We start from the raw sequence: 21309 nt of genomic DNA, 5'->3' as shown, positions 1-21309 counted from the left end.
CAAGGGCAGAGCCTTCAGTGAGGAGAAGGAGCTACATGTTCCTGTCTGCACAACGACATTTCTCAACGGCAAATTTAAGAAAGCTCAGTCTAGCTTGGAATTGGAAAGGTCTGAAAATTGTCTTTGTTTGTACGCAAAGGAGGAGATTTTACTTGGCTCTTGCTTTTGCAGAAGTATAGCACAAAACTCTTGAGGATAGCAGCTGTCTTCATTTAGATGGTGCGATACAATCTTCAGCTAAAGCTGAATCTAATACACACCAGAAACTCGTCCAAATGGAAAAAAAATGGCCCAATTCTTTCTCCTGATGGAGAACAGATCTTCCCAAGGTCAGGAAAGGGTAGGATGAAGGACCCCAAGGAGCATCTGTGCTGAGGAGCCACAAGGGGAAAGGAGCCAAACAGTGATGCTTTTTGACTTGGAGCCTCAGAACCACGGTCCTGAAATAGAAGCAGGAGTTTGGATTTCCTCGCAGTAGAAGAGGAGCTGGGACCTCTGACTGCTGAGCTGAACACCATGGAGAAAGGGAGGGCTAACAGTTCTAACATCTGTGGGGCCATCCCCTGAGAGCAAGGCAACTGTGCCCTCTGTGAAAAAAAAATTTTTTTCATGAAGTCTGGATATGGGGGAGACCTGGGAAGAAAGAATGTCCTGGCCATAAGTCAGAGGAAATTGCACTTAGCTCACCTCCTCCACTCTTAAGATGTTGCTGAGACTCTGAAATCCCAACAGCTGTACTATGGGACATGAAGAGCAAGGGTCCCCCAAGCACACAACCTCTGAGCTCATATGCTGTGTGATCTGCAGTCTTGGATCAAATTTCTGGCTTAAGAAAAATACCACCTTATGATATTGAACGTCGTGGAGCTTGGCTTATTTTCAGCAAAGAACCTGCCCTGCTCAAGGAAGGGCCCAATCTGAAACAATCCTTTCTAATATAGCTTGGTTGCCAAGAATCTTCTAGTTTCTCCATGTTTTCATCTCTTGCGCTTCCTCTACTATTATTTTCTTTGGTCTTCCAATAGTCTACAGACTATTAGACTCTTGTGTTTATCTCAATGTTTGATTTTGTCTGGTTTTCTTGTGTATTCTAAATCAAGGTTTCTCTGTCAGCTATTGCTGACCTTGAACTAGTTATCTTTCTTTACTGCTGAAGGGTCAGCAGTAATAACACCTGGAGTTGGATGGCAGTCCAGGTCTCCTCTAAATGCTTTCGTGAGAGATCTTTTGGGTACCATCTGGGGCACCCTTGGCCATTTGTAATCTTTGACTTTTCCTATACTTAGCTCTTCGCTTCTTAAACCAACAGTGCACTTCAGATGCTTTCATATACAGGCGCCTTGCAAGGTCCTTCTTTGTGATCTCACCAGGGTACGGATCGTCTTCGAAAACTCCCTCCAGCTCTCTCAGCTGCCAGGGCGTGACACACCGGCGGATCCGCGGTCGAGTGTACCTCCAGGGATGTGGGACTCTGGCGGACAGTGGGATTTCAGACCACTGTAGGACTTCAGCGGGTTGTGGGACTCCGGCAGACAGTGGGATTTCAGACCACTGTGGGACTTCAGCGGGTTGTGGGACTCCGGCAGACAGTGGGATTTCAGACCACTGTGGGACTTCAGCGGGTTGTGGGACTCCGGCAGACAGTGGGATTTCAGACCACTGTGGGACTTCAGCGGGTTGTGGGACTCCGGCAGACAGTGGGATTTCAGACCACTGTGGGACTTCAGCGGGTTGTGGGACTCCGGCAGACAGTGGGATTTCAGACCACTGTGGGACTTCAGCGGGTTGTGGGACTCCGGCAGACAGTGGGATTTCAGACCACTGTAGGACTTCAGCGGGTTGTGGGACTCCGGCAGACAGTGGGATTTCAGACCACTGTAGGACTTCAGTAGGTTGTGGGACTCCGGCAGACAGTGAAATTTCAGCGCACAGAGGGACTTCAGTAGGTTGTGGGACTCCGGCAGACAGTGAGATTTCAGCGCACAGAGGGACTTCAGTAGGTTGTGGGACTCCGGCAGACAGTGAGATTTCAGCGCACAGAGGGACTTCAGCAGGTTGTGGGACTCCGGCATCTGAGCTCTCCTTCCCCTCCAACTGTAGCTGTCCTGGACTTTGGTAGCTCCCTTGGCTTGGGTTGGTGATGTAAAAGCTAATGCAGACCACAAGGTTCATATCACCCTGGTGGTTTGGGATATCTTGGTATCTGGGTTCCTCTATGAAGAAGCCTAATGCACTGTCGCCAAAACTGCATCTTTCTTCTGCCGGCGCAGTCTCTTGCTCATCATCGATTTCCACCTCTCTTTCTGCTTGTCCGGTGTTGTAAAAATTGGGGTCTTGGTGCTGGTACATATGAGCCATGGCCTAAACTCTGTAGAAGCAGTCTTGACTTCACAAATAAGGATATATCAGGGAAGTCAAAACGTCAATGTCTCTCTTATTCTAGAGTTGTTTAGTGCAGGAGGCTAGACTTCCCAGCAGATTTCCAATCTGGCGTCGAAGGCTGGAGGTTATCCTGGTGTGCTATGGTCTTTCAGTCGTCGGTTTTTGTTGAAATCCCCAAAAAACTTGGTCCCAATATCGTTTAAAGAATGCCGAGTGACTGGATAGGGCAACTTCCCAGCAAGAGCAAGGGTAAATGGCCTAAAAGTAAGGTTTCCTTCCAGCGCGTCCTTTTATCTGTACTGCGCCAGAAGATACCGCCCACATTTAGGTGGGGTCTGTCTCCCGCCTCCAATGAAAATCCTTGGTGGCTGGGTGTGGTGGCACGCACCTTTAATCCCAATAGAGCCAAAGGTATCTCTGAGTGCCCAGCAGGAAGGGTGGAGTGGGGGTGGGTACGTGGAAGGATCAGTGGTCAATCCTGTCTCAGAACAAGGTTGGAGGTCTGGGAGTGGGGGGAAGAGGGCAAGGTACCGGGTGGAGGGAGAGAGAGAACCCTACATTAAAGTGCTCAGGAATTTGTTGCTTCTAGATACAGTTAGGTGGACAACCAAGATCACACCCACTGTCTTCTTTCTACACCAGTCAGAAGTTTCTAGGTGTAAACTCTGTTAGGGAGAGAAAACTTAGTAGGCCACTTTTAGACATACCTGTCTTCATAACTAAATAAATATCTGAGTTGGAGGTGCCGTCTCAAAATGAACAAATGGAGAGGAGGGCATCAGGCAAACTATTAAAAAAAAAGTCCTATAAGATTAGTAACTCTCTGAAGATTAATTCTTTTTTTGTTTGGGTTTTGGTTTTCTGCAGCCTTAATTCGCCTGGAATTCACAGGAATTCACTTGCCTCTTAACCTCTGCCTCCCGAGTTACTGGATTAAAGAAGTGGATTAAAGAGTTGGATTAAAGAAGTGGATTAAAGTTACTGGATTAAAGAAGGTCACTATTTGACCTTGAAGATTAATCCTCTTGTCGCCCCCTCCCCCCGCCTCCCACCCCCATGGAACGGGTTTCTTTGTGTAGCCCTGGCCTGGAACTCAGATAACTCTGCCACCTGTCTCTGACTCCCCAGTGCCGGGATTAAAGTCATGCACCACCACAGTGCAGTTGAAGATTAACTCTTTAAGATACCCTTTTTACAGCCAGAAATAAAAAGCTCACTATTACGGCTAAGGACTGTGAACATGTGACGGTCCTTCTTCCTCTGCAGGCCCAGTGTTGGAATTACAAGTGTGAGCCCAGAGCTCTGAGGTTTTTTTTAGCATGGATTTTGGCTTTAGTCATGTGTTTATGGTAGTCTTGAGCACTTGGGGCTTTCAAGTCATGTTGAAGAGAGGAAATGGATGGGATGCAAACGCAAGCTCACACACACACAAAGACTTGCTCCATGATGTTACCTGGGCAATGATGTCTCCATTTTCGGCATGAACTTGAGCAATGGCCCCCAGCTCTGCTAGGCAGGTAAAGATCTCATAGAGCTGAAACAGAAAGTGACAACCTCACATAAAGGACAATTACTAAAACCAGAGTAGAAACAATGTCTTAAACCAGAGAGGCATGTAGTCAAAAGACACTTTAGGAAGGCACGGTGGGGCACCCCTTTAATCCCAGTACTGGGGAGGCAGAGGCAGGCTGATCTCTGAGTTTGAGACCAGTCTGGTTTGCAGAGCGAGTTCCAGGGGTTGAACAGGGAAATCCTGTCTCCAAATCAAATCAAATCAAAACAAACAAAAGCAAAACAAACAAAATAGACATTTTAAGAGGCTTTATTTCTACGAAAGACTTGTCTAGACTTAGACAGGGCCAATATCTAGAAAGTCTCTCTGGCATCCAACTCTCATGGAGTAATTTCCCTTGGAACTGAGACAGAGTTTCTGAATTCTTCACCACTGCTCTCTCCACAAGCCCCGTACATCCTGGACAAAGCTAACAAAATACTCAGTCTCTTAATCTGAACCTCTTAAGACAAACATATCTTTACTCTCCACCTAGAAGATAAGAGTACTAATTTCTTACAATTCCCCGGATTGTTTCCGATCTAGCAAAGTGTCCACATGACTTCCTAGGGGCAGGCCAATGGTTACAATGATGACAGTTAAGCTGGTAACAAAAGCAGGAAGCCCGCCTGACCGTATGAAGCAGAGAACTACACATTTTCACTGGGTTTGTGAGCGGTTTGGAGACAAGAACTTGCCCCTTATACGTCAAGACAACTGTTGCCAGTAGAAATTCAAGCTCCTCTCTGCTTTGCTCATTAACTTCTTTCAAATGCAGTGCAGGCTATAAGTCAGAGTGTCAGTAGACAGCCTGACACCGTGGCCCTCCACAGTAACCTCGGTGACCCATTTTTCTAGGGCAAAGGTCATCAGTAACAGTAGGAAACCCATGCATGCAGACAATCCAAACAAAACAGCCAAATGGATTGCTACCTCTGTGTTTGACACTTGATATAAATCCTTGTAGGCCATGTAAACCATGAAGGAGTTAACACCTGCAAGACAAGGGAAGGAAGGAAATCAGGAAAAAGATGACATTAATTATCACCGCCACCTCTCTTGGCTTTCACCCATGGGCCCTAAGCACACAGATAAGGTGCTTGCCCAATAGAAGGGAGACATTCTGAATGCCCCATCTTATCATGCCCTCCTTTGCCCTATAAAATCAATAGTTTGTAAAGTGTTTCCTTGAAGAATCCTGTTGTCTTCTGTATCCTTTGCTAACCCCAGTTCTCAGCACTGCAATTCAGAAGATCGATAACTTTTATATTGTTCGCGGAAGCAGACACCAAAGAAATCACAATAGCACACCAGCTGTACCTAGACATCAGGGGTTGTAACACTTGGATGTACCATGTCCTACAATGAGGTGGGAATGCTGAACTTCTGGGCTTCCCTTTCCTCCCCTATACATTGGAAACACAACTCCTCCCACATAAGGTAGCAGATCACCACCAAAGGAGGCAACACCCTTTAAAGGGTTTTAGTTCCTGGGAGGCAAGCATTTGGTCTTCATGGAAATGGGTTTATTTCACTATTTGGTGAACGACTGGTTATATACTAGGCTGGAGGGTGAGGTGTCTAAGAGAAAGATAGCAATAAAATTAACTTTAAAGACTTCTTCTGAGCAATGTCTGGTGACAGGACAAGCATTTAATCCTATCACTGGGGAAGCAAAGACAGAAAGATTCCCAGGAATTTTCCTTTCTATCCCTTGCTGTGCCACGTAAGTTTGAGGTTGACTGGACTACATAAAAGGTTATCAGGCCAGTCAGTAAGGCCCTATATCAAAATAAAATAAAACCCAAATCCTATATCCCCCAACCCCTAACAATTTGTTTCTAAGATACAGCAGACATATACTTACATTATGTATTTTGTTACTGAAATTGTACTTTTGAATACACACACGCACAGCACATGTACAAAGGCATGCACACATACACAGAGTGTATACATGTTTTGTAAGTATATTATTTACCCTCCATTCTCTATAATTTACTTAAAGAATAAACCGGGTAGTAGTGGTACATGCCTTTAATCTCAGCACTTGGGAGTCAAGGGCAGGTGGGTCTCTTTGAGTTCAAGGCTAGCCTGCTCTACCTAGTGAGTTCCAGGCCAGCCAAAGCTACACAGAAGAACCCTGTCTCCCTGTCTAGGAAAAAAAAGGAATAAAAGAATAAATCTAGTTTTTTAACCTAGAAATACTTTGGAGTTTTATAATAAAAGGGTGTTGACTATATACTCATTGTGGTGCTTTGAACAGGAAAGCCCCCCACAGGTTCAATTATTTGTTTGTTCATTAGGGAGGAGGGATTAAGTGACAGGGATTAGGGTGTGGGCTTGTTGGAGAAATGTGTCATTTGGGGTAGCTTTGGTGTTTAAACGCTCAAGCCAGGCCCAGTGTCTTTCTCCTCTTGTTGTTTGCTGATCTGGATGTAGAACTCTCAGCTCCTTCTCCAGTACCAGATCTGCCTGTATACTCCTTTCACCATGATGAAGATGCTCTAAACCTCAGAAACTGTGAGCCAGTCTCAACGAAATGTTTTCTGGAAGTTGCCTTGATCATGATGTCTTCACAGCAAGAGAACATTGACTAAGACATCCACTTTAAAGACTGACTCTTCCACACAACACTACCTAAATTTCAAATGTAGAAACAAAAACGGATGTAAAACCTGGGTGCAGAGAACTACCAGAGCAAATGGGGACAGATAGCAATGTGTGCCTTGTACTTAAAAAATCTATCGATTTTCACCCAAAATAAATAGGTAGGTGGAACGGCAGAACAGAAAATCATTTTGCGGAAAGGAAAATAATTTTGGTTTAACCATTAGGGTCAATTTAGCTCAGAGTCGCCCCAGCCAAAAGTGGTTTATAGCTCAAGAATGTCCCCACTCAGTGTGGGTCAGCTCAGGGCAGCTTTCCACAACATTTCCCTTTCCAAAAGCCTCTAAGTCATCCTTGGAATGACCCAGACCCTGTGTGCTGGTTAGAACACTGACTTTTTGAATGACAGACAAAACAAGAAAGGGGAGGGGCTAAGGGCATATTTTCTGTTACCAAGGGTTGGGTAGGATTTATGGGGTGAAGCAAGGGATAGAAAGATAAGCCTATCTCGAAGGGAGCATCCTCTTCACCACGTTCTCCTAAAGTCCTTGCACAGTGACCAGACAGGTCATGTGCTTTCAGCATCTCTGTTGCTGCCTTTTCTTGGACTGCTTCCTTTTGTACTAGACCATCAGCAGAGGCTTACCCATCTCTGAGTTCCTAGATCCCCTGACAAAGCTGAGGGCATGACACATATTTGCATAAGTATATATATGTTCTTGTGGGTGCTGAATGTCTGATGATCAGAACATAGGAAAAAACAGAAGACAGAAGAATCTAAGAAGATGGCGGAACTAAAATCATCTTCTCAGTGAGAGGACCCCCTCCAACAACACACACACACACACACACACACACACACACACGGGGAGGGGGGACGGGGGACATACTGCATGACTGCAGGAACCTATTTTCATTCCTAACGAGATCAATCTTTTCCTTGCTCCTGGCATGTCTTTGCCTTTCCCGCGGATGTCGTTATTATATAATATTAATAGTTTGGTCTTGAATAAAACTGACTGGGGTTAGAAATCCTTGCTCTCAGTTTTCGTAGCGATGTGACTTCAGGTAGGATCCGTCACCTTGCCTCAGTTTTTCCTTCTGCAAAACTGGCAATCATGTATTGTGGTGGTTAAGGTCAACTTGATTCAAGTTAGAGTCACTTTGGAGCAGGGAACCTCGACTGAGAAAACACCTTTACCTGTGGGCAAGCCTGGGCTGCATTTTCTTGATTTGTTATGGTTGATGTGGGAGGCGCCAGCTAAGTGTGGGCAATGTCACCCTGGGCTGGCTGTCCGAAGTGCTATAAGAAAGCAGGCTAAGCAAGTCATGAGGAGCAAGTCAGTAAGTGGTGCTTCTTCCAGCCTTGTACTTCAGTTCCTGTCTCTAGGCTTCTGCCCTGCTTGAGTTCTTCTGACTTTCTGCAATGATGAACTATCGGCTGCAAAATGAAACAAATCCTTCCCTCCTCTCATTGCTTTTGGTCACGATGCTTAATCACAGCAATAGAAACGTAAGTAAAATATTCCTGGAGGCGATCATCATCTCTGGATAGATCTATTGTTCACTAAACGGGATCCCGGGCAGTTACTCTGACCCTCCAGTTTTCCATCTGCAAAGTGACTAACACTACTTATCCCATGAGGATTCTGTTAAACATAAGCAAAGCTGTATAAAAGTATAGAGTGCCTACACTCTAGAAAGCCCCACACTCAGCCCTCATGCTTAAGGGACCAGTCTCTAAACCAGGGGAGTGACGCACGTGAGTGGGATGCTGTGGGAAGGGCGGACAAGGCAGCCTAGAGACAGGAGGAGGAGGCTGGAGAGCGTGCTTGGCTCACCTTTGTCTCTGCTGAGGTTCTGCACTTCCTGCTTCACGCTGTCATTCCAGTGGGTGATGTCCACGTGCAAAGCGTAGTCACAGCAGCTCTTCCCATCAGCCCACTCACGCCACTTCTCATAGGCCTCGGTCAGGCTAGACTCAGGTTCGGGTACCACGTGGTCAACTGAAAGATGAGGGCCAGATGTTTAAACTGAGAACAGTTTGATTCTTCACCAAACCCGGCAAAATTGTTCCCTCTGGCAGCCTCTGTATCTTGGTGCCTTCAAAGATACCAGTGATTTAGATATCTCACATGGGGACTTGGGACAAATGATTAGCTTTCTGAAACCTCAGTTTTCTCTTCTCCAAATGAGTTTTAAGTGGATATAGGTTATGAGAGCAGTTTTCCTCTGAGTTTGCTGTGTGATTAAGTGATAAGACGTGTATAAGGTGCTACACTGATACCTGGCACATCTAAGTGTTAATATGTGCTAGATCTTGATGAGTACATGCTATGAGACCGAGTCTCCATTAGTGGCAAAAGTCGTGTCCTCTTCCCTGGATAGAAGGAGTTCTTGATGTATTGATGTGGGATAATGCTTTTGTACCCTGTAAAGACTTGTCATTCGTATTGGTCTATTAAGATGCTGATTGGCCAATAGCCAGGCAGGAAGTATAGGGGAATGGCAGACTAGGAGAATTCTGGAAAGAGGAAAAGCTCAGTCTGCAGTCACCACCAGACACAGAGGAAGCCAGATGAGCGTGGCTCACTGGTAAAAGATACCAAGTTATGTGATTAAACAAAAGCAAGAAATATGGGTTAATTTAAGCTGTAAGAGCTAGTTAATAATAAGCTTCAGCTAAAAGGCCAAACAGTTTATAATTAATATAATGCTTTGTGTGTTTCTTTGTGACTGAATGGCTTTGGAACCAGGTGGGACAGAAACTCCATGTACAGATGGCACCAACATGGGACAACTACATCCACATAAAACCTAAGAGAGCTTGGGAAGAAATTCTAGACACACACACACACACACACACAAACACACACAAACAAATAAAAAACAAAACCAAAAAAAAAAAAAAAACAGAGTTAAGCACGACTTCTTGGTAGCAGCATTTTCTCTGGCGGGCTCTGTTTGCTGGAGGCAAGAGTGTCTCCTTTAAGAGATGCTTCCTGATTCAGTGTTAGCAGCTCAAACCTTGCAGCTCTTTTAAGAGGCCCCACAGCCAAACACTTAAATGATGTTTATGAGCAGCCACCAGCACGCTTCTTGGTGGTGGCACGGACCTAGAAACTCCACAGAGTTGTGGTAAAAACACGTGGCTCCCACCAGTACCTCCTCCATGAAGCTAGACTCTCAGGAAACCAAGGAGGGGCTGGATCCAGCCACCAAAGCCGCGACTTTAATCATAGTCATGTCGCTTAGCAGACTAAAGACTCATGTGGTGAGAAGAAGATAGAGACACACAGAAAAGACACATTCAGAGAAAAATAAAAACAAAAAACAAACCTCTAAATCATTTACAGTATTTTTGAAAATATATATAGGCTTGGAAGAGAAAAAAACTTATGGGGACACAATAGGATAAAGTCCTTAAAAAATAAATATAGTTGGGTGTGGTGGCACACACCTTTAATCCCAGAAGCAGAGGCAAGTGGATCTCTGTGAGTTTCAGGTCAGCCTGGTCTACAGAGTAAGATCCAGGGCAGTCAAAGAAAACAGAGAAACTCTGCCTCGAGAAGACCAAGAATTAAAAATAAAAATAAATAAAAATAAAAGAAATAGAGTTTAAAAAAAGACATGTAAAGATGGAAAATACACAGAGAGTCTTGACACTGTATGTTGTTGTGCTGTCTTTTAATTGTTTAACAGCTGATCAAGGAGCAATGGCTGCTAAGAGACATTTGATTATAAGTACTGCTGGATTAATCCAACCTATATATTTTGAAAATGCCTTGACTTCAAAATTGAAGTCAAAAGATATGTTACTTGGGAGAAGAAGTTTTGCATTTGTTTTCACAGGAAATGAGAGGCTGTGAATTAATTCTGGGTCAAGAAAAATCAGGTTTAATTGAGGAAGCCCCCCTGAAGAATCTCCAATAAGAGCAGATGGCTCAGATGATCCAACATCTCAGAGGACCTGTCTTGCAGTTTCCTCTGAGTTCTGCATCCAGAACAGCTTCAAGACTGCTGGCTTAGATGATCAAGCCTCACAGGATATTCCAGTCAGGACTTGACTATAATTTTAAATTTTCTTTGTGTGCCCATAAGATTAGCACAATCCCCACTCATCAGGAAGTAGCCCAGAAAACCACACCCTCTTTCCCCAAAAAACAGATTATGGATGTTTGTCTTTGTTTAGAGTATTGGTTACAAGTTGCTATTGATAATGGTCAGAAAAAACAAACAAACAAAGGAGATTAGATTCAGAGTTCTTGTTTTGAAAAGAAAAAAAAAGGGGCATTCACCATCCATGACTTAGTAAAAAATTGCGGCTTGAAATATGGTACAAATATTGTGATCCTCTTGTTAAATTGGAAACTACACATTAACATGAAGTAGGGTTGTGTGTATCCTTTGCTTGCTCTACGTCTAGAAATTCTAAGTTATCTCTGAAGGGCGAGCATGCATCTCTGGCTCCTTATACGCTTTATTCCTCACCTAGATCTCTGACTTTCCCTCTACCCCTTCACTAGCATAGCAGACCAAGCATGAGGAACAAGACGGACCAGCCGAACAGGCCCAATTCCTCACCTAGATGGCAACCAGCCAAGCCAAAGCCAAGATCACGCGTTTCCTCTGTCAAAGGAGCCTAAGCGCACCCATCGGAACTTAAATCCACCCAGATACATTTAATGTATTCGAGGACACGAGGGCTTTCCTGAACAGATAGCTGCTGAGATGTCAGTTTGCACCCTCCCACCAGCTGGAAGAAAACGCAGGTCTCCCTGGAGTGCACCTTTTATGGCCTTGTTGCAATTTTTCTGGGTTTCTATATCCTATCTAAAGTTGACTGCTGCTAGTGGTTGAATCAAAAGGAAGGTCAAGACAGACTGTAATTCTGGCTCAGGCTGCTCTGTGCCTGTGGGTAGACGAATATGATGTTAAGTAAACAGTGCTCTGTCTCCCGAGTTTGAGGCTAGCTCTGGGCCAGGACCCAGTCCATTGAGATTCCTCGGGACAGGAAGGGCTGCCTGGAACGCTATGGGTTCAGTAATCCAAGGACATGCCACTTCCCAAGTTTCCCCAGAATTAGTCGTTACCAGAAGCAAAACAAAAATAAGTAAAGGAAACCACTCACAGCTTTGCTAACCTTAAAGACACAAATTGGTCAAAATACAGCAAAGATCCAACAACACTAAATTCACCGAGGACCACTAATCCCCCAAGTCTCAGTGATCACTCTTTCCAACTTATCTTCCTTTCAGTTGCTTTCATGGTCATGAGACTCATGGATCTCCTTTGGGCGATTACAGAGACTGGCAGATTTCCTAAGAGTAACCACCTCCAGGAACATAAATTCACAAACCAAATGGAGAGACCTGTGTCCGGTGTTAGTATTAGCGGAGAGCAGGCGTTTGACAAGTGGGAATGTGTCTAGTTTGGGGACTTACTGATCATGGTAGTACCACCCGCTAAGGCAGCCTTTGTCCCTTGGAAGAAATCATCCACTGTGGTCATTCCCTTGTAAGGCATCTGGAAGTGAGTGTGGACATCAATGCCTCCAGGGATCACCATCTTCCCATTGGCTTCAATGGTCTTCACACCTCCAGGGACAATCAGATTGTCTCCAATTTGCCTGGGGAGACAGTGCAACAACTGACAATTAAAAAAGAACCACCCTCAAGACAAGCATAGGATATAAGGGTTTTAGACACCAGATCTTCAAAGTCACAAGTCCAGGAATCTTTAAGCAAAGGTAGATAGCTGTGTATACAAAACCATTTTTTGTTGACACAAAATTATCTGCATGGGCCTTGTGTTATGGTTTTGTATCGAAATCTACGGATTGCTAAAACCTAGAATACAGCATGTGACTAATATTTTTACATAACTATTTTCATTATTTCTTTCGCTTTGCTCTTTTTGAGGTGTGGGATGGCCCTGACGGAAGCTGTGAAGACTGTGAAGGACACGTGGCTGTTAGGAGCAACAGAAGAAGGTAAAGACGCAGTACAACAACAGTACAACAACAGGCGGGGGAGCTGCGTCATCTTCTAAGCTGATTTTCTGGTGCCCTAGTGAAGGACCTCGACTTGGGTCATTCCTGGTCAGCCAAGGGTGTCTCACTGCAGATTCACAAGGAAAGTGTCACACACTCAGATCTCACCTACACCGACTGCTCTTGCAGTATCTTAATAGAGGCGTCAGACTAAGGAAGATGATTATGGCAATCTCCCAGGAAACTTTAGCGCATTCCAGCTAGGAACGGGGGTGGGGGGGGGGTGGGGAGGAGATCGCTCAGTGAGTGGTTCAAAGGTACACCTCACAAGGAATGTGACACCTATCCCTCACAATGCTGCTTGCAGGTCACTACTTGCAACATTGCTTGATTTTATAGCTTTGGTGGAGGCATCTGGTCAAGTCTGTTCGGATGGTAGACCTAGGAGTCACAGTTTATATTAACATGAAATATCTCCTAGTTTGGGCACATGGGTAACCCACTATTTGTGGTATGAGTACTTTTTCTTCTGTGCATAGCTAAAAAGATTCTCTTGGGGTAGTAAAAAAAAAAATCCATCACTGACCGGCAAACTCTAGGTTCACAGCTAATGTATTCCTGACGTGTCTAAGAGTACGACTTGACCGCATCAGCATGGGGCCATTCCAGGGCCACCACAACTCAAAACACACGGTGGGAAAAATGCAGCCTCTGATTGTAATTCTACTCTGGTCCAGATATTGGTCAGTTCTGTTACTCTTTTTTCTTAGTTCTTCTTCCAGGAGAAACTAAGAACCAAGAGGATGAAGAATTGACGGACCTGTGTGATGTGTTTATATGTATTTTATATATAATGTTTCACTCATTTTTGCAACTAACGTTGATACCCTATCGGAACAGAAAAACCTCATCCATTTTTCTACAACATACTTATTAAGATCACCATGATCTCTGAAATCTCAGCTTCCATCTTCTCATTTAACCATTCTTCTGCTGATAGCCACGCCTATGCTGTGTGGGTGCCCCTCAGATGGAGACCACCTGGATTCATGGCCGTGGCTCTTCCAGTTACTAGCCATAGCCAAGTTAGTGTTTAATCTCACCACGACTCAATTCTTTTTGGTTGTAAAACGCAGTAGCTCCTCATTGGAGTTGTATAGATTAAAAGTTAATCTCTACTGAGCCCACAAAATGCTATTAAGCACATTAGGGATCGATAAACATGCTGTTGTAATTAACAATTCCTCACTCTGAATTCTATGCCCCTGGTATTCCATTTAATACAATTTGCTCAAAGGGGTCCTCAGAATGATTCTTCTGACCAAATTCAGTGTTTTCAGTTTGTTTATGAAATTGAAGCTCCTTCCTAGGCAGAGAGGAAGTAGAAAAGGAGAAGTTTTCATGTACATACTTTATCAGGCCATCTTCCATGTAAATATCAGCATAAAAAGACTGATCATCGTTGACGATTCTTCCTCCCTTGATTAGGAGACGGTCACTCTGGAAAAGAAGGACAACACAAGTCACTAGGGGAAAGATGTATCCAAGGTGTTCCCAACTCATTCTTTTAGACATTTTATAAGAACACAATTGGTAAATGGCCTCTGAACGCTTAGTGCATTACACATTTGAATGTGATACATTTGTTGGGATCCAGTTCTAATCAAAATATTCCAGTGTTTCACCCCCTGCATCTGAAAGGTGTCATATAATATATACACATATATATCATGTATGTGTATTACCAATATCGTCATAAGGAAGCACTCAGTTCACATTACATAACAATTCTGTTAGATTACAAAGTTGTAAAGTGTAAGAGAACCATTTTTGTGCTTATTTAACTTGGAAAGAGGATAAATTAGGTATAATTTAGATTTGCTTCATTTTATTAAGTATTTCTCTCAGTTTCTTAACCTATTTTACTTTTTCTGTTTTAATATACATGATACATAGTACTGAGTTTCATAAGTTCATTTTTCATACAACTATATGATGTACTTTGACTATGAATGAATGCACTCTGTTTTTACTTTAATCATTAGGGTAATAAACTGTTTAAAACAATTACAACTTAAATGAAATTTAAGAGTGATTCAACGATGAACAATGGAAATATGCTCTATGGGTGGTCACAAAATACACATATATATTTGGTACACCAGATGAACGCTAAACCAGTCAGTACTGCAGATTATAGACTGAATAAATGCATATGAAGTGCGAGGTTATGAATGAAGATGGAATACAAGGCTCTGAGCTGTGCCTTTGTTGAGCTCTGGACAAGGAAAGTGTTTCCAGAAGACTGGTTGAGTAGAGCGGCAGCGTGAATGAAACTACCTTGGTTGGAGTTGGTGAAGAATTCAGTTTATAGACTTCAACTTTATCCATCCATTCATCCATCTATCCATCCATCCACCCACCCATCCATCCATCTAGCCCCCACTGGTTCAACAAATAATTACTTCCTATTACATATGTGGGGAAAGTGAAGCTGTATAACAGACTCAGGAGGTTACTGCCGCCATGGAACATAAGTGGGGAGTTCAGTAATAAAGAACTGATCAATTACAATGTAGAACTGGATTCAGTTGTCATAGGACCCAGGGAAGTGTGGTTAGTTTAGGTCTAGTAAGGAGAAAGGAATCTACATGGGGTGACAATGTAGATGTTTTGCAGAATGTACAACATGTATCAAGGTCTTGAGGTTTAAAAAAAAAAGATTTCTTGGACAAATCGGAAAGTGAATCTACAAAAACTTTGTGTTCAAGGAGGCCAATGGAGTGAGAGGAGGTTAGGGAGGCAGGGTTCCTGCTCACACTGGGATTGCCAAGAGTTTAAATTTTACCGAAAATACATGGAGACACATGGGAAGATTACAAGAAGAGGCAGGAGGGCAATGTGGAAAATGCAGTTCTATGTCTCAGTGTTCAAAGATGATGTTCTTCTCAACTCCAGCACTTAAAGTGATTCTCAACCTTCCTAATGCTGTGACTCTTTAACACAGTTCCCAATGTTGTAGTGACCCCAACCATAAATTATTTTTGTTGCTACTTCATAACGGTGAATTTGCTACTGTAATGAATTGTAATGCAAATATATGATATGCATATGGTCCTAGATGACCCTGATAAAAGGGTCCTTCAATCCCTAAAGGGGTCACAACCCACAGGTTGAGAACTCTTGGCTTAGAATATGGACCAGGGTCAATGGCAGAAAGGCTTCCCAGTCAGAACCATTTAACTCTTGCTCTGAAGTTCACTCTCTGTCCCCTGTTGGAGAATACAGCTTTCAAAGAGAAGGAAGGTACAGAGAAGGAAGTCACATTGACAGACGACTTCCAGACTCAGTCGTGAAAGTTGTGATCAAGGCTATAAAATGACAGGTGGCATTTGGGCCCCACGTGGGATAAAGAAAATTACCTCTTAACTTCTGCTGCCAATTATTGCATGAGAATAAGAAGTTTCATCATATCCTATCACCAGGGGAGCTGATTTTTTTTTTAAGATACCAATTACTGAAGTACTTAGAAGAACTCTCCATGTGAAACAAAGCAGCAGCATGACGGTCAAATACAAAGCCCCACTATGCATGGTGTATAAGCGCCTCCTGTTCTGAGTTCCGCCAACATGTCTACCCACTTCTGATCCTGCATTGTCTCATATTTGAATTAGCACTAAAACTATAAACAAGGAATTCTTGTTATACATCAGGCTCGAATGCCCTTGAAAAAGGGTCTTGCTGCCTTCTTGCGAATTCACCTAGCATCTAAAAACCATCTTCTTTGCCAAGCCTCTAGTCAAGAAGGTTCTCCCTGCTAATGTCCTTGTCCGAATCTCCTGCAGATTTTACCTACTTCTACTTTAATCAGTTGGGCACTATTCTAATGCTCTACAGAGGCAGATGTATTCTCTCCCAACTAGACTGTTAACGGTTCATCTTGGGAACATGTACCTTTTGATCTTTTAACCTTCATTAAAGAACTGTTATATCTTGATCAAAAAAATAAAAAGAAAGAAGGAAAAAAAGAGAGAGAGAAGAGAGAGAAAGAGAGAGAGAGAGAGAGAGAGAGAGAGAAAGAAAGACATGGGCAAGGAGTCGTATTTTGCCAATGTAGCAGAAAGGCATATAACTCAGAAATTATATGACTTGGCTGTAGCGTTTAATTTCAGAGAAAAACTGGGCCAGGTGTGGTGCTTTCAACCCTAGCACTTGGGAGGCAGGGCAGGTAGATCTCTGTGAGTTCAAGGCCAGCCTAGTCTACATAATAGCTTCCAGGACAGCCAGAGCTACATAGTGAAACTGTCTCAAAATAAATAAAATCAATTTAAAAAGAAAAACAAAACAAACAAACAAACAAACAAACAAAACCAAAAAGGCTTTTGCTGTTTACTGCTTTAACAATACTGCAAGATTATGAGTTTACTCTAGGTCTATGCTTCCAAACTAGAGTATCCATGAGAGAAAGTATCCATTCCTAGTCACTGGCCTGTCTACAAAATCTACCTTTTGTGATTTCCACACAGGGCTCTAACACAGCCACTGGCCAGCCTACAGCAAAGGCACAGAACAATACCAGGAATAAATGCCCAGTTCTGTGTGTCTGTGAGGTCAACATTTCCCATAGAAACTTCCCGAAGAAGTAATCATAGTAACTGTACAAGTTCATTACCACTGCTCAATTCTTTTCGTTATCTTTCTGGAAAAAAGCTGGGCTGAACTGGTGTTTGAAGAGGGGCCATGTTCTACCTGAACCAAATTGGAAACGGGAACCACCTGAGAATCCTAAGCCCTGGATTCCTGGTGTGGTAAATAACCACTATCCTTGACAAACACCAAATACCAGCAAAGGGGCAGCTGCTCTCTGGATGGTCTTCCTCGATGTTCACACAAGGACGGCAGGAGTGGATCCAAGGGGAGTCAACACCACTGAGAGCACATCACTGGACACTCTTCAAATGGTCATTAGATAAACCCTTTATGGATTAATGATTAGAGTTCAAAAACAAATGACAGACCCGGTGTAAGTTTCAGGGGTGGAGAGCAGGGCGCTGATACATGGGTTATCAGTGGTGTTGTTGTTTATTATTATGATTTGTCTTCATTATGCAGAGCAGAAATATGAAAAGTTGAACGAACAGTTCGCAAACATACACGTTCCCTGGGGACTCTTTAGCTTGTTCTCCATTTTACCCACAATAACCCACTTGACCTGTTTTATTCCCATGTACAAGGGCTACATTATAAAGGGAAGCCTAGGCAAACTATTTGACACTAAGAATTTGAAAGGAAGCTATTGAGATGGATACCAAGGGACACGGGAGCTATAAAGAATGAAACTACTGGTCACTCTTGAATCAGGTAAAACCAACGATCTTTGCATGCACAAAACAATGTTTTTTTAAGAATTCATGGACCATGCTCAAAGATATACATGTGATGTGATGAAAAAACAGAAAAACAAGCAAAACCAACATCTGTGATAGCTATCTTCAACAAAGCATATATGAGTTGTGGGTTCTTATTTTCTTTTCCAAGCACTGAAGCATTTAAGCATCAAGAGTCTTATAAAGAATGTCTAATCTTTATCACACAATGATAAATATGAAGAATTCAGATAGTTCCAGAGTTTTCTGAAATAATCTGGAAGGTACTTGTGGTGGATTGAAAAACGGTCTCCTATAGACTCAGATATTTGAATACTTGGTTCCAGTTGGTGGTGCTGTCTGGGGACATGGTACAGTCATGCTAGAAAAACCATGTCACTGGTGATGGACTTTCAGAGTTTATAGCCTTGTCTGTCCTTTTTCCATTTTGTTTTCCCTGCTTTGTTTTTTGTTTTTTGTTTTTTTTGCTCTTGAAGATTTGATCTCTCCGCTTCATGATCTGCTGCCTGCTGCCATGCCTCCCCACCATGTGGACTCTCCCTCTGGAACTGTAAGCCTAAATACAACCTCCCTTCCATAAGTGGCCTTTGACCATGTATTTTATTACAGCAACAGAAAAGTCACTATGTTCCTGTCTACACTCAAGCGGAGTCTGAAGTCATCAGCTGGATTGGTTATAGGGGACCCTGTTTAGCCACCAAGATGTCTTGCAGGCCAGAGTGGTTTGGGTGGCCTGCTCCAGGTCACCTTGGATCCAGTTGTATTCCTACTACTACTGTGAGAATTCCATGGATCACATCCATAGTTGTGTGATTGAGGGTTAGGATCTACTCTCTCAGAGTCTCCAAGGTTTTCTGTTCATTTATTTTGGTTTTTTCCAATAGCACACAGTAGATAAACAATACCTATTTCCTCCGACTGTTGTTGGAATATATATATATATATGTGGTTAATTCTTCTAAGAGCCTTTTGGAGTAGCATATGTTCAAGACAGATTCAAGTTCCTATTTCCTAAATAGGAGCTACACATACACACAGGAGTGATTTACTCTAAGCAATAGTGTAAGGCAGTTATAGGTGCAAGCAAATCAAGGGCTCCCCTTTTGGCTCCATGCTGATTCTTTACCTCAGGTTACCATACCAATATTATTCACATCTTATGACCAGGGGCTCTTTGTGCCAGGACTCTCTTCTTGGATACTGAATCTGACTGTTGTGGTGTTTAACCGCCAGCCAGTTCTCTGCGGTAGGTAACATTAGGAATCTATTAACTTTCTGCCTCTGCTTATAAACTGGTGCATTAGACCTGCCCCATAAGGCCCAAAAGTGTTGATGCAGCTTATCAAAAGAATTGATTTATGACCTTGGGTAGCAAGGCCTTTTAAAGCATGACAAAACTTTTTTCTTCCTTAGGATATAATTATGATTAGAGAAACTAAAAATTTTAAGTGTGAGAGAAATTGAAAATGAGAAAAGACAGAGGCTAGGAGGAGAACGAAGGAGAAAAAGAAGATAAAACAAACCTTTAAAGACACTAAGAACAGGAATGAGTGGATCGATTGATGATTCAAATTAGGGAAGAGAAAGAAAACTTAAAATCTGGAGTGGTTTGGCATTTTAGCTTTCTCCTCTAGTCTTTAACATAAAGAATGTCACTTGGCACCTCTGCCTGAGGCAACGAAGACAGAGCCAGGTGAAGCCAGAGTCTTCCACAGACTTCTTTCCCATCACTGGGTCAGCCAGAGAACAGTACTTAACTCCTGTGTGAGCTATAGTCCTCAGGCATCCCAGCTGCTCGGGATGAACGCTGCAGTCCCAAGAAAAAGAGGAAAGGAACACATAAAGAGGACAGAGCATTTTCCAAAATCAAGTCTCTTGTGACTCAAGTCACAAACAGACAGTGGTCTGTCGTGGAGATTTCACTATCCTTTTATGATGCAGATGAAGGTACAGGTGGTTATTTTAGATAAATTCCCATTTGGGCAATTAGATCTCACTCTAAAAACACTCTCACCCTTAGGAATAGATTAGAATGGGTAAACTGGATAGATACAATCTTGCTGATATTCTTTCCCACAGCATATAATTCAAAACAGAGGAAACGTGGCTCTCTAGGTTAGCCCTGTTGACTCATGGGGGTGGGAGTAGGGTAGGAGTGTGTGGGGAGGAGCGGGTGTGGGTGGAGGTGGATTTAGGAAAATGGTAACAGTGAGGCTCTAAGCATTCAGAGTCCTGGGCCTGCCTCGCAGTGACTACAGCTCCTTGGGAAAGGCTTACCACTCCCTGGATTTGAACAAGGTGTTTGACCTCTCTGGGTTTCAGGACTCTCTCTGTATAATAAGGACAATACTGTCATTTTCTTAGGGTTCTGATAAGGATTTGGGGGGTACAGAGGTGACACACTAAACTCTGCTTGAACACTTAATTCTCAGTGCATGGGGGCAATTATTATTCTTATTATCATTCATACACAAAGTTCCTGTCATAAACAAGAGTTAAACAAGCATTTTGTTAATCAAAATATAACAGACCTTTCCATAAAGGGGATTTCAGAGTTGCTAGATTCCAGCCTGCCGCCGGCCACATTCTGTGTTCCTGCCAAGGTCAGTCAAGTCTTCCCCTTCTAATCTCACCCACACTGGGCAAGTCCCCAAGGCCCTCCCAGGTTTTCTTCCTCTGTAAATAATCCTTCATGAGAAGATAGAAATCTACTCTCTTCCAGCAGGAACTGAGAGTGAGGGCAAGGCTTAAAACTGCCCCACAGACTGGGCGGTGCTGGTGCATGCCAGCACTTGAGAGACAAAGGCAGGATGATCTCTGTGAGTCCGAGGCCAATCTGGTGTACAAGAACTAGTTCCGGGACAGGCCCCAAAGCTACTGAGAAACCGTGTCTCAAGAAACCAGAAAAGCAAAGCAAAGCAAAACAAACAAAAAAACCTGCCCCATGGAAAAGTCTCTTTACCAGCACATAGATCTGTCTCAAGGGCCCTGGGTGACATTTATGACTTTGAGACAGAGAGCAAAATCTCCAAATTAAGATGGGCTCTCAGGAGCAATGCAAGCTCTTAGCTCAGAGTCCACCAGGAGACAGGGCAGTTTGACAGGATAACACATCCCAGACTCCTGAGCTGGAGCTAATAGACTCTCAAGCCCACTTTCTTCCTTCTGTCATCTAAACACACAAAGGACCCCAGAGGTCTGCTGGATGGAAATGAGAAACTCCATTGAAAATACAGCGCCCGATGCAGAATACACAATATATGGGAAGCACTGGTTCGTTACCAGTAGTCTGGGGTTTGGCCCTGCGTGGATGAAAACAGGAGAAGGAAATGGGTGAAGAAGGCAGGAGCTAGCAGCAGTGTGAACCAGAGCCTTGTGGCTGCTCA

The 21309-nt window shown here is 43.3% G+C and overlaps 1 protein-coding gene across 2 annotated transcripts in view; it reads right to left on the bottom strand.

Annotated features, from left to right (window-relative positions):
* Dpysl3 (dihydropyrimidinase like 3) overlaps positions 1-21309 on the bottom strand; it is a 113292-nt gene that overhangs the window by 22440 nt on the left and 69543 nt on the right. For both annotated transcript variants that reach the window (XM_048419345.3, XM_048419346.3), the window contains exons 2-6: positions 13948-14036; positions 11989-12173; positions 8386-8550; positions 4868-4929; positions 3836-3916 (exon numbers count right to left, since the gene is read on the bottom strand). In XM_048419345.3, the coding sequence (XP_048275302.2) occupies positions 3836-3916; positions 4868-4929; positions 8386-8550; positions 11989-12173; positions 13948-14036 (582 nt within the window). The remainder of the gene's footprint in view (positions 1-3835; positions 3917-4867; positions 4930-8385; positions 8551-11988; positions 12174-13947; positions 14037-21309) is intronic.

This window comes from Myodes glareolus, chromosome 13 (assembly GCF_982192425.1).
Source record: "Myodes glareolus chromosome 13, mMyoGla1.1, whole genome shotgun sequence".
In the NCBI taxonomy this organism is placed as follows: Eukaryota; Metazoa; Chordata; class Mammalia; order Rodentia; family Cricetidae; genus Myodes; species Myodes glareolus.
This window is presented reverse-complemented; position numbering and strand designations above follow the sequence as displayed.